General features: G+C 43.4%; 1 protein-coding gene across 2 annotated transcripts in view; it reads right to left on the bottom strand.

Annotated features, from left to right (window-relative positions):
- The window catches only part of SKAP1 (src kinase associated phosphoprotein 1), a 286,257-nt gene extending 277,347 nt beyond the window's left edge, over positions 1-8,910 (bottom strand). For both annotated transcript variants that reach the window (XR_013354516.1, XM_077852923.1), the window contains exon 1: positions 8,702-8,910. Coding sequence is in view for 1 of the 2 variants with exons in the window: in XM_077852923.1 (XP_077709049.1) it covers positions 8,702-8,747 (46 nt within the window). In the remaining variant the exon portion in view is untranslated. The remainder of the gene's footprint in view (positions 1-8,701) is intronic.
- Between the last annotated feature and the right edge of the window lie 4,700 nt (positions 8,911-13,610).

The raw sequence follows: 13,610 nt of genomic DNA, 5'->3' as shown, positions 1-13,610 counted from the left end.
TGAGAAATACTAGGATTTTGAGGAAATGTTTGGGCTTCCATGGGGAATAGATCATGCATAGAGTTCAAAAGGTCTGGGAAGTCTACCTAACATCTAGGCTATACCCACAATGAAGTTCAAATATTTCTATCAATTAAAAAATACATATTTTATTTTTTTAAGATTTTATTTATTTATTCAGGAGAGACACAGAGAGGCAGAGACACAGGCAGAGGGAGAAGCAGGCTGCATGCAGGGAGCCTGACGTGGGACTCGATTCCAGGACTCCGGGATCATGCTCTGAGCCAAAGGCAGACACTCAACCGCTGAGCCACCCAGGCATCCCAAAAAATACATATTTTAAAAAACAAAAAGGAAGACAAAGAAAAGTAAACCTTTCCTTTTTTTCAACAGAGAAGTAATACAAGAGTACCATTTTATGGGATGCCTGGGTGGCTTAGCAGAGAGCTTGCTCCTCCCTCTCCGTCTACAACTGCCCCTCCCTCTGCTGCTCCTGCTCTCCCCCTGTCTCAATAAGTAAAATACACCTTAAAAAAAAAAAAGACTTTTTTAGGGCAGCCTGGGTGGCTCAGCGGTTTAGCGCCTTCTTCAGTCCAGGGTGTGACCCTGGAGACTGAGGATCGAGTCCCACGTCAGGCTCCCTGTGTGGAGCCTGTTTCTCCCTCTGCCTGTGTCTCTGCCTCTCTGTGTGTGTGTCTCTCATAAATAAATAAATAAAATTTAAAAAAAAGAATTTTTGAAATGTTACCAAATATTTATATGATGTATAATACATGCCAGACACTATTGTAACTTTTCAAATATTCATTCCTTTATTCTTCACGTAAAAATCTATGAGATAGGTACTATTATTATTATTCCCATTTTACAGATGAGAAACTGAGACCCAAAGTCAAACAGGTACCAAGAAAGTGACAGGATTTGAATCTAGGCAAATTGAACACACAAAAAGAACCATACAGGACCTATGAGAAAACACTAAAGTTCAAAGCCAAAAGACCATCTTGAAGAACTAGAGAAAATGCCTCCCTCTGAAGTAGATTTATTAGTAAAGAACAGAAATGTAGAAGTGCCTAGGAGGCTCAGTCGGTTAAGCATCTGCCTTCAGACCCTGTGATCAAGTCTTGCATTGGGCTCCCTACTCAGCAGGGGAGTCTGCTTCTTCCACTCCCTTTGCCCCTATCCCCTGCTCGTGCACGCACGCTCTCTCTCTCTCTCTCTCTCTCATTCTCTCTCTCAAATAAAGAAATAAAATCTTTTAATAAAGAACAGAAACATATAGATAATTTCGAATTCATATTCTCAAAAACATACAGAAATTCATTATATCTATAAGCCAGAGTTTTGCAGATGTAATGAAAATGAAACAATGAGTGAAAAGGAAAAAAATACATGGAATTTAAAAAAAAAATGAATGCTGAATTAAAAATCATAATGAAGTCAGTGACAGGTAAAACAATAAAAAAGGTGAAACAGAGAGAGTAGATTGGGGTTCAATACACACATAATATAAAACCCAATGTGACAAAATAAAACAAATGGAGAAGTAGTGATAATAGAAAACTTTCCCAAGTTAAAGACATACCTGAGTCTATAGATCAAAAGGGTTCCTTACAAACCAAGCAAAATTATTAAAAAATCTAAGACCTTGACACTACCTAGTGACATATCTGAGAATAAAGAAAAATATCTTATAAACATCCAGGCAGGAGGTAGAAGGAATGAGCTACATGGGCAGCCCAGGTGGCTCAGCAGTTTAGGGTGGCCTTCGGCCTGGGGCCTGATCCTGGAGACCTGGGATTGAGTCCCACATCGGGCTCCCTGCGTGGAGCCTGCTTCTCCCTCTGCCTGTGTCTCTGCCTCTCTCTCTCTCCATGTCTCTCATGAATAAATAAATAAAATCTTTAAAAAAAAAAAGAAAGAAAGAAAAAGAAATACACCAGGCTAGTATCAGACTTCTCCACAAAACTGAAGACTAGAAGATAATGGGACACTTATAGAGGATGAATTGTAGGAAGGAGAAGGAATGTGCAGAGTATAACCCAAAAACTTTATGCCCACACCTAAGTTTATATGAAACTGGATAGACACATTCTCAGACACACAGGGGATCATTAAGTATAGTGTCAAAAAACCCTCCTTGAGAAATTCACTCAGCATTATATTCTAGATCATCATCTACTAGGACTTTAAGCACTGTCCAATCCAGGACCCAGTATGGCTACTTGGCAGCTGAAATGTAGCTATTGCAATTGAGGAAGGAAATTTTTTGTTTGATTTAATTTAAGCTTAAATAGCCACCTGTGGCTAGTGGTTACCATATTAATCCAGTCTAAATATCTAAGAGATAAAAATTAAAAGTTTAAGAATGAAAAAGCCAAAAAAAAAAGAATGAAAAAGCCATGGTACAAAAAGTAAGCAATGAACAAATAAAAGGGAAAAACAGTATTATAACTATGATTTTAAAATATTACACAAATGTCAGAAATAATTATTATAATATAATATAATATAATATACATAATAAAACATGAACAATTCTCTGAGTCTAAAAGTCTCAGGTTAAAAAATAAAAATAAAAAAATAAAAATAAAAAATAAAAGTCTCAGGTTAGAGCTGGCTCAGTGAGTAAAGCATAGCACTTGATCTCCGGGTGTGAGTTTGAGCCCCAAGGTGGGTGTTTGAGATTACTTAAAATCTCAGATTATAGGGACAACTGGGTGGCTCAGGGGTTAAGCATCTATCTGCCTTCTGCTCAGTGCGTGATCCTAGGGTCCCCGGATGGAGTCCCATATCAGGCTCTCCCCCCATGGAGCCTGCTTCTCCCTCTGCCTGTGTCTCTGCCTCTCTGTGTGTGTGTCTCTCATAAATAAATAAAATATTTTTTAAAAAAAATCTCAGGTTATACCAGCAATTTGACATTTCACACTGGAGGAAAGAGCCAAAAGGTGCTGTTTCATTCTTAATGTTGCTAAATCAAAGGGACATGGTGGAGTTTTTTTTTTTTTTTTTTAAGCCTTAACAGGAAAACTACTAATGGAATAAAACCTGAACGTATAACTTCTAAATCATCAGGAAGAAAAAATTTTCATGATCTAAGAAAATGCTCAAGGTACCTTAGCAATTGGAAAAAAAAAAAAAAAAAGATACCTTAGCAATTGGAAAGACTCTAGGTGGAAAGATCGGTATTTAAACCTATCTACACAATATGTCCCAACTTTTAAGTACGTACACATAATAAAAACTGAAAGAAAAAAAAAACTGAAAGAAATTCTTGGAAATTTAACAGTTGTTGACTATGGGTGACTGTGTTATCATTGTGTGTTTTCTAAATTTTCTACAATGAGCATTATTATACTTTTATTTTTTTTTATTTTTTATTTTTATTTACGATAGTCACACACAGAGAGAGAGAGAGAGAGGCAGAGACACAGGCAGAGAGAGAAGCAGGCTCCATGCACCGGGAGCCCGACGTGGGATTCGATCCCGGGTCTCCAGGATCGCGCCCTGAGCCAAAGGCAGGCGCCAAACCGCTGCGCCACCCAGGGATCCCAATTATACTTTTATAATCAGAGAAGATTTTAACATAAAAAAGAAAAAGAAATATGGCTATGTCTCACTTTTCAGTAGCATCACCTATTTACCTATATCACAATTTAAGTAAGAAAGACTCTGAGTAGCCAAAATGCATGTCACAAAGTCCACACCCAAAGATCCGGGTACTGTATTCATCCAGAGAGCCCTTTGTGTCTTCTTTTATACATACCAATTCCAACAAGCTTGATTACCTGATGTTCTAGTAGCCCAGCAGATACAGACACACTCAGCATGGTGTAAAGTGATAGGCCTAGCCTCGCAGTAGGAAAAAAGTGACAAAAATAAAAAAACAAAACAGAATTGCCATTCACAAAGCATCCTCAGGGCAATTATGGCAGACTTATCCCTAAACAACTCAATATATTTCCACAAATACGATAAGTGATACTCACTGTAACAACTCTTGAGTTAAAAGTGTTCAAAGCAGACTGGCTGGTTGAGGAAGTAAGAAAAATTCCTAATACAATTTTAGAAAAAGACTGATCACAAATATTTGTGATAAAAAGTTAAGAGTGCTTAAAGGAGAATATCCTCAGTTATCCAGAGCAGCTCACTCCTGCAAATTGCAGAGTTGTAATTTTACTATATTGAAAAGGATTTTATGGCTGGCTCTGCATCGACCAACACAAATCTGGAGAATAATGTAGAAGGAAAGGAATATTGACTGCTTCTTTCCAAAGAAGTTTAAAAATAAGTAACCATGGATGCCTGGGTAGCTCAATGGTTGAGCATCTGCCTTTGGTTCTGGTCATGATCCCAGGGTCCTGGATCAAGTCCCACATCAGGCTCCTGGTGGGGAGCCTGCTTCTCCCTCTGCCTATGTCTCTGCCTCTCTCTGTGTCTCTCGTGAATAAATAAATAAAACCTTTTAAAAAAACAAATAATAAAATAAAAATAAGTAACCATAGGCATATAATAATTAGTATTAACATGGCAATTGCTACTAAATGCAGCCTGGATGTGGATGTTGTTTTGGCTTTACTCCATATTCCCAGCAGGATTTAGGGACTTTGGAGGTAGCTGGGACCTATTAGCTATGAAGGTGAAGTCAGTAGGCCCCATTCCATCACACACAGCATACTGTGAGCTGAAGAAATATATGTCCTACCTCCTTCATACTTGCCTCTGGTCCTTCTGACTTCAAAAGCAAGACTAGAAAGACAAGAAAGAAACTGTATTTATATCTGTGGAATGAAGATTATGCAAACTGCCAGCACTCCATTGTTTTTGTTTTCAGTATGGTTATCACAAAACAAAAACAAAAAGATAGCTTCTACATCTGAAGGCTGATAATTTGAAAACAGACCTGAATATTTCCTCCTCTTTCAATAAGGCAGTAAACACCTTTTATTTTACTTATCTGGAAGGTAGTTATTTGCTGATATGGACTAGTTACTATTTCTATAAGAGAGCTTGACAGAATCTGAGGAAGCTGTTTCCTGAGTTACTCTTAAAGTACTCCTGCTCTTTTAATATTAGCCAAATAGCCAAGAAGATGTTAAAAAACAAAACAAAACAAAACAAAACAAAACAAAACAAAACAAAACAAAAAAAAAAACACTTCCACACACTCCACTCCCAGCGCTAACAAGGGAAAAACATAATCATAACCTTGGTGAATGGTCCTTTAGCGCTCTAGACCGCTATGACCTCTCCAAGCTTCTATTTGTCTTTTGTACCTTTTTCTTTTAAATAACCCTACTAGTTGTTTATCTGATTAACAAAAATAATACATGGTCATTGTCACAGTTCCAACAACATGAAGATGTATGAAACAAAAGTAATAATGTCTGCCTCCCCCATCCTCTCATTTTCCTCCCAAAGAAACAATGTTAACAGCTAGGTGTATAGTCTTACTTCTTCCCAGGCTTATAAAAAATATATATAATATATGGGAGGGAGGAGTTGGTTCACTTTCTTGTTTTCAAACAAAAATGGATTGTATATATTATTAGTCTTAAAAATATGGACACTTTCCAAGCCAATACATACAGACCTATCACATTCTTTTTAATGACTGCAAAATATTCCATAAGATGGATAATTCATTCATACCATTGCCCTGCCTTTCCCAACTCCTGGACATTTAAGATGGATCCTTGTACATATATACTTCATGTCCTTTAAATTCAGTAACATAGATTCCCAGAAGTGGAGTTTCTAGGTCAAATGAAACATTTTCAAATGTTTAAAATTTTATCCTTAAAATTAATTTTAGACCTTCAACATTTCTGTTCCTTTCTTCATTATGCAAAATTTTGGCATAAACCTTTCATAATGCTTTGCATATTTTATTTTTAAAAGCACACATATTATGTCAAAAAACACCCCTGTCATTTCTGTTCATGTAGTTATAAATAAATAAATGCTTAAGTTATGGCCGTGATGGCCAGCGTTAAATCACCATGCGAATGCTTATGCCTTGGTTTATGAAAGTAGTAATTCATTGTGGAAACTCCACCCCCACAACCATGTGGCAGCACTAAAGTGGCAGCTCTCTCACCCTGTGACTTTCTCCACTGAGTGACGATATAGAGATCAGGACCTACATATTTTCTAATTGTCAACAGTTAACCTTAAAAAGTGTGTGTGGTGGGGAGACAAGTACACAGCAACAGACAATAAATTGAAAGTCATTATGGGTTTCTAATATCCACAGATTATTTGTAGTATAATGAATAATTCTGTTGGTCTACACCAGAGACTATATATCATTAAAAAAAAACAAACCTATAACCAATGTGTTATGATTACATGAACCTTTCAAAAACATAGTCCTCAAACATTTTTCAATAGAATTATTGGTTGGAATCCCCCCTCTCCTTCAGATTCAGATTCTAATTGCAAACTTTAAAAAAAAGGCCTTAAAGAAATACATTAACCAACGAAGCTCCTTAAAATTTAATCTCAGACTCCTCTATAGATTCTAAAGACCCAGGCACCAACACAGATTGTTAAGACACAGCAAGTTTGACACAGAAGTATGTGACATGCAATTAATCTCCATTCATACCCTGCTCTACTTGTCAGCAAACAAAGGTTCTGCTTTAGAAGGAGATCTGAAGACTTCAATTAAAAACAGTCAGCTAACAAGAAAATAATCTAAGCTAAAGGAAGGTGGCAGGTACAGAAATGAGTTGTTTACCAAAGTGTCAGTTTTGAACAATAAAGAACTGCACATCAAAAATGTTGAAGGAGTGTATTTCATTGCAAGCCTCTGAAAATAAAAAAGAATTTCCTACTAAAGCTGCACACAAAACGGAAGTATAGTTTAACAAGCTGGTAAAATAGGTTTCCTCTCATCAAATGACAGATACCAATAAAAATAATCACTTTATATTTTTAAACACAAGGGCAGAATTACATTTTTTGCCACAGTTCCTTCTCTCCCAGAAACCATCACACTTTGAGTCTCTCTTTACATTCAACATCCAATATTGAACCAATGGCAGAAAGAGAGGCTGGATTGCTTCTTCTCAGACACCCAGATGATGCTGCTTCACCCTACAAATACTTTTCTACTCTGAAAGTTTAGATTTACTCGGGTCATATAAGTAAAGTGGATTTTGGAAACTTCACCTCAAAAGAAATACCTCGTTGACAGCTTTTACATAGAAGCAATCCAGAATGGAAACAGTGCTACAAACAGAGACCAAAAGGACTGCCAAATATTTGATTAGGAGGCATTTATACCAAGATAACAAGGTAATGGAGATATAAAACCAATTACATTGAGAGAAACTGAAAAAAAAAAAAAAAAAAAAACTCCTTGCCAAAAGTCTGACCTGCCCAAAGCAGGCCATCTGTTAAATATGTGTCAAAAATGTCACTTGGATGCCAAAAGGCTTAATTCAGAGTCGTTTCCTCCTGGGACGCTTATGCAAGGACAGATTCCAGGCCTCTGTCCTTCCAGGAAGGTCAGTTACAGGAAAGCAAATCACTTTTGCCAGAAAGCAGTGTGAATGGAGCTGGAGATATTGCCCATTAGCAAAAAGTCTCTTTCCAGTGTTAGAAGCATCTGTGGAGTGTTGCTGAATATGGCCTTAACTCTTAAAAGGACTGCTTAGGCACCATAGTTTGAAGGTAAACACACCAGTGTGGGGCATTTCTAGAAGAGTTAGAAACTTAATACTGCATCCACCTGCCCTGGGTAGACAGCAAGACCCGCAGAAGTCTGCAGGCTGGCAAAAGGAGGCTGGGGCCTTCGGCACCGACAAAACTCACACTTAGCCCCAGGCCTTGGCCAACAGCATCCCACGAGCCCCTCGAGCCCCTCACAGCCCCCGAGAGCCTCCAGGACCTGGAGCAAGAAGGTGAGGGGCTTCGGGGCTGGGGAGGGAGGAAAGGCAAAACCCCACAGGCGTCGGGGTACTGTCCCGAGGAGAAAGGGTCTGGCCAAAGACCATGCAAGGTCGCATGGAGCCACCCCCCCCCCCCCCCCCCCCCCCCCCCCGCCAAGAACCTGGCCAGACGTTGTTCAGAAGCCTGGAAGGTGAAGTGGAGGGGGGGTGGAGACGCCTCGAGGAAGAAATAAAATGTGGGGACGCCGGGGTGGCTCGTCTGCCTTCGGCCGGAGGCATGATCCTGGAGTCCTGGGATCGAGTCCCACATCAGCCTCCCTGCATGGGGCCTGCTTTCCCTCCGCCTGTGTCTCTACCTCTCTCTGTGTGTCTCTCATGAATAAAATCTTTAAAAAGAGAAAAGAAAGGAAAGAAAAGAAAGGAAAGAAGAAAGAAAGAAAGAAAGAAAGAAAGAAAGAAAGAAAGAAAGAAAGAAAGAAAGAAAAGAAAGAAGAAAGAAAGAAAGAAAGAAAGAAAAGAAAAGAGAAAAGAAAAGAAAAAAGAAAAGAAAAGAAAAGAAAAAGAAAAAGAAAAATGTGGAACTGAGGGGGAGTGAATGGGACCCTGAGCGGACAGGATGAAATCTGGGTCTGCAGAGTTGAGGGTTCCAGCAGTCTTGAGGTTCTGGAAGGCTGTGGATGATGGAGCCGAAAAGAGAGGCCGGTCTTGGGAGCCCCTGGGTCTCGGCTCGGGCCTCCAGCTCTGCACCTGCGGGACTTCCCAGGGGGCCGGGAGGGGGGCCTGGGGCCGGGCCAGGGCGTTACCTTCCATGAGCCAACGGATCTCCTCGGGGAGGGCGACGGCCTGCATTTGGCCGGGCTGCGGGGAGGCCGGAGTGTGAGGCGGGAGAGCGGCCGTGAAGGCCTGGAGCCAAAGCCCGCGGGCTGGCAGGCGGCTGTCTCCGGCGGAGGCACCTGTACCTCTGTCGCCGCTGCTGCGGCAGCCGGGCCTGGCCGCAGGGCGGGGCCGCGGGCCCGGGGCGCGCTCAGGAAGTGGCGCGCGCGGCGGGCGGGGGGCGCGCCCCGGGCGGTGTTGGGGGGAACACCTGTGCGCGGGTGCCCGCGCCACTCCCGCGGCGCCCGCAGGTGGAAGCACTGGGGGGCGGGGAGCCGCACAGCCACCCCTTCTCCCCGCACCGGAACAAAAGACTAAACGCGGCCCAAAGGAACTTCATCTCCTGGGACACTTTCTACCCTAAGTACTGGCCGGTGGGCCTCAAGGGACGCGTCCCAAAGCCACGGTGGTGCCCGGAGTGGGGCGCGGAGCCGCAGAACGCGGGGAGGCCGTCCCCGCCGAGCCCCGCGGCAAGCAGTTCCCGATCCGGCTCGCACGTCCACGCCCAGAAAACCGGGCAGAACGTCCACTATCTCGGGCAAACCGCTGTCTCAAAGGAACGGCTGCAGGTCTCAAATAATAAAGCCACCAACACTGGGGAGGAGCGGAGCGGCGCGGCTGCAGCGGATACAGGGAGCCAGTGTCCCTCCCTAAGGCTGTAAGGATGCCAGGAAAGGATGGGGTAACCCCGAAGAAGGCGGGGGGAGAGAGGACGCCAGCCTTTTGCCTCTAACAGCTGGCAAAGGGAGGAAAGTGAAGAACGGGAGATCACAGAAGTGTTCTCCTCCCCTCCTCCAAAATACAGTATGGGTCCCTATCCTGCTTGCGATCTGAAACTGTAGTATTGCAAGATGTTACCACTGGTGGAAACGAGTAAGGAAGGGGTAGAGAGGATCGCTCTGTATCATTTCTTTTAACTTCTGTGAATCTCAGTGACCTCAAAAACCTTTGTGGAGTTTTTTAAGCTCAATAAACCAAGTGCCATGAAAGCAGAAAGTGCCATGAGCGTAAAAGGAGGGAGACAAATATATTTTTTTAAAAAAGGAGAGAAGTGTGGGTGCATATGTGTTTAATGGTGCATATGACATTCAAGATGGGCCCTGAACACACCAGGCTTGGAAGGGGCAGGAGGGCTTTTCAGGTGGAAAGAACAGAATAAAAAAAGATGGAAAAACCTTTTGCTTGAGGAACAGCGAATAACCCTTTTACTGGATGGTATAGGGAAATCATGGCTGTCAAGAAAACGTGAAGTCTTATTGTAAAGGGACTTGAAAGTCAGAATGAGGATTTTGAACTCAACTGGGGAGACATTGACAAGTTTTGAGCTGTGGCATGTGACCTGTGTAGTTGTGTGATCTTGCACATTTCACATTTTCCTTCTTTATAAAAAATGGAGTTTCTAGTCTCAGATTCTTGCATACAACAAGAATATGTGGGAAGGATTGAAAGCAGTGAGGGAGAGAGAACACAGGGAAGATGGGTGAGTGGTTTTTTTACAGCAGCCTCAGGGGAAAATGTTGATGGAACCACGGATTTGGGGATGGAAGCCATAAGGAGAAACTGTCCAGAAGGACAGGGAGTGGCACTGCCTGCCTCCTGGCATAGTTTCCCAAGGTTGGGGGCTTGATCCTTTAAGGGGTGCAGTGGCTTTGTAATGTAGGCTTGTAATGACTATCTTTACATGTCCACATCCTGCAATCTGAAGAGGAATGGTCCCTTGGTTCCAGGATCACATGATCCATCCACAAGTTGTAGCAAATTGGGCTGGGGGTGGAGAGACAGGGGCTGGGGCAGGAAGGGTGTCTCTGGGGACTCTGGCTCCTACTGCTGCTCCTTCTTGCTCTGGAAAAGTTAACAATAGACAAGCTGCCTTCTCTAGACTCGGGAGCAAATACCAGGTCCCTGCTAGGGCATTTTTATCATACTCAACTGCTCCTTCTATAGAATTGTAACTGCTCTCAAAGAATTTTTTGAGTACTTATGACGTGTTAAAAAGCCAGGGAGAGGGATCCCTGGGTGGCGCAGCGGTTTGGCGCCTGCCTTTGGCCCAGGGCGCGATCCTGGAGACCCGGGATCGAATCCCACATCGGGCTCCCGGTGCATGGAGCCTGCTTCTCCCTCTGCCTATGTCTCTGCCTCTCTCTCTCTCTCTCTGTGACTATCATAAATAAATAAAAATTAAAAAAAAATAATAAAAAAATAAATAAAAAGCCAGGGAGGATATACCAGAGCTCTCTGTACCTGCATGGTAATTTTTCCGTGAATCTGAAGCTCTTCTAAGAAACAGCAAGGGAAACAAAGTCCCTCCTCTATGTAACCCCAGCACTTTGTCTTGCTTTCCCTCTCAGCAGTGGGAGGAAATTTGACAACCTCCCCCTCTTCTCCAAGGATATCTGTCAAATGCTAATATAGGCCACAAGCTAATGAGTTGTTTGGTAAAGAGCAATGAACTCAGGTAATCTTGTGTCCTCTCAGGCCTCACTGCCTGCAGAGCTTACTTATACCAAAAGAAGCAGCAGTAACTAGAGGCATAGGTATTCTACAACCGTTCTGGGTCTCAGACAGGGGGAGAGAGAGGTGCAGAGTTGGGTAGTATGAGGTGGGTGACTGGCAGATTGCAATACGGCATTGTCATGTTGCATCAAGTTTCCTCATTGCAGACAGAAACCTGCCTCCACACATGAGCGCGGCCCCTCCTTAATCATCTGAGGACCCTGGTTCAGCAGTCAGCCTTACTCCTAATGACATTCTGTTAAATGGACAAATTCCTTTGAAGCCTTGTCCTTCTTTGAAATCCAATTTCGCAAGAAGCCAAATCTGATTGGGGGTAGCCATGGAAACCACACCGAGGAGTCTTTGAGAAGGTGGAGAGAGGCAAGGCAAAACGTGATAGTCAAGAGTCCTTTACTGCTCTGTCGGAAATATCAAAGGGATCTGGAGAGGTTGGCAGCAGGCGAGTCCCTGCCCAGGTCCGATTCTGTGTGGCTGGGTACCATGTGGCTGTCATGGAAGTAAGCAGCCAGCTGTCTCCGCACACAGGCAGGGGGATGGAGCAGAATACACAAATCCCAGTTCTGTCTGCCTCCCTCATCTTCCCCTCCCCCAGCCCCAATTCCAGCAAGATCTTAGCATCCCCTTCTAAGCTGCCTGCCCCTTAAAGGCAAACAACAAAAGAATGACAAGGTCAAAATACAAGGGCCTCCCCAACAGATAAGAGGTCCTTTGGAGCAGAGGCCACGAAATTAATCTGAAATTCCTTGTAATTAGATAAGATAAGGGTATCTAAAGAGATGCAGAACAGCTAGGAATGGAGTCCAGCAGCACAACATGCAGAAAACATACCACCCAGTCCACTGGGGCCCCTCACATACTGTCAGCAGACAGAAGACATAGAAAACAGGGTCCATGCCAGTCTCTGGGCTGCTTGGAGATGCCATCTACATGTTCTTATGCCAGGTGGGCACTCACTAAATATGCATCCGTAGGGTGTCCAGGGGGCCCAATCAGGAAGAAACAAAAGCATCTGGCACCCAGAATGGCATGAGGTGGGAACAACTGCAAGCAAAGCAGGAGCTGGCTGGCTTTGCTCCACCCTGAGTGAAATGGGTCTGGAGAGGAGACTGTGGAGGGCAGGCTCTTGGACTTTATTCTGAACTGGTTATTGATCCCTGGATGCTGGGTCACGACACACGGCCGAGCTGATGTCTGCCTATGGATGTGCGGCTGCTGTATCTCAGCCCCTTGGTCCCAACCCCATCAACCGGGTTTATTGACTCTTTTATTGACGATGCTGCGGCCTAATGAGGACAAGAGCTGCACACTTCATTAAGAAGGAAGGAGAGATGATGCATCCTGCCCGGTGCCAAGAACCAGGCTCAGTGCATGCTTTGCAAGTCCTCGGAAATCCAGCCTCATGCCACCCCTGAGGTAGAAGATTTGGACACGAGATGTTCGCATAGGCTCATCACTGCAGTGGCCTTGAAATGCAGGGTGTCTACAAATTGCCAGAAGCCATACTCTTAGTAATTAGCTAATCTTTTGAATCATGAGGGTCCTATCCACACACTCACACAAATATACTTTCATGGTCTCCCTTTCCAGGTCATACTCCTAAATTCTCTGAGCTAATACATACAACAAAATGAGCAGGTCCTTATATCAGGCAAAATGCTCAAAGCAGCTTTTCAATGAGGTACAGGCTGAGAACAGAACAAGGGGCTATTAAAACTCAAAAGTATCTTCAAGGTGATCAAATTCAAGATGAAGGATAAACCCAGTGCTTTGCCTATGGCCACTCAGCTCACCAGGGGCTGTGCTGGCATTAGAACCCTGGTTCCCTAGCACTGGTCCAAAGCTCTTGTAGAACTGAACACCTGAGATGCATAATTACAGCCCGGGGATTACAGGGAGGTGATTTGGGAAGCCACCATTGTTGGGATCCCTTGATCTAAATAGTAATATCTCTTTCTTTGTTCTTTATCTTATCTTTCTAACACCCCTCCCCATCACTTTTCCCCTTTTCCCCAATCACTTTTTTTTTGTATCTTCTTTGCCTATCCCTTAGACTATATTAGACGTTCCCCGTGGGCACTGCTGAGCCCAGCAGAAACCCTAAAGACCAAAGAGGTTGCTGACTCTGACATTCTCGGTCTTTTTGATTGGCTCTCTTGGGAATCTGAAGTGGGGGGTGGGGGGGCACACAGAATGTGTCAGCTGTAGCCAGATGAGGCTGTGCACTCTCTGAGTGAGATGTGCAGGCAGTCTATGGGGTTAATCTGCATGGGAGGCAGGTGGGGCTACAGCCAATTTTATATGCTAGATATTTGCAGACATGATAAC

The sequence above is a fragment of the Canis aureus genome, chromosome 16 (assembly GCF_053574225.1).
Source record: "Canis aureus isolate CA01 chromosome 16, VMU_Caureus_v.1.0, whole genome shotgun sequence".
Lineage (NCBI taxonomy): Eukaryota > Metazoa > Chordata > Mammalia > Carnivora > Canidae > Canis > Canis aureus.
This window is presented reverse-complemented; position numbering and strand designations above follow the sequence as displayed.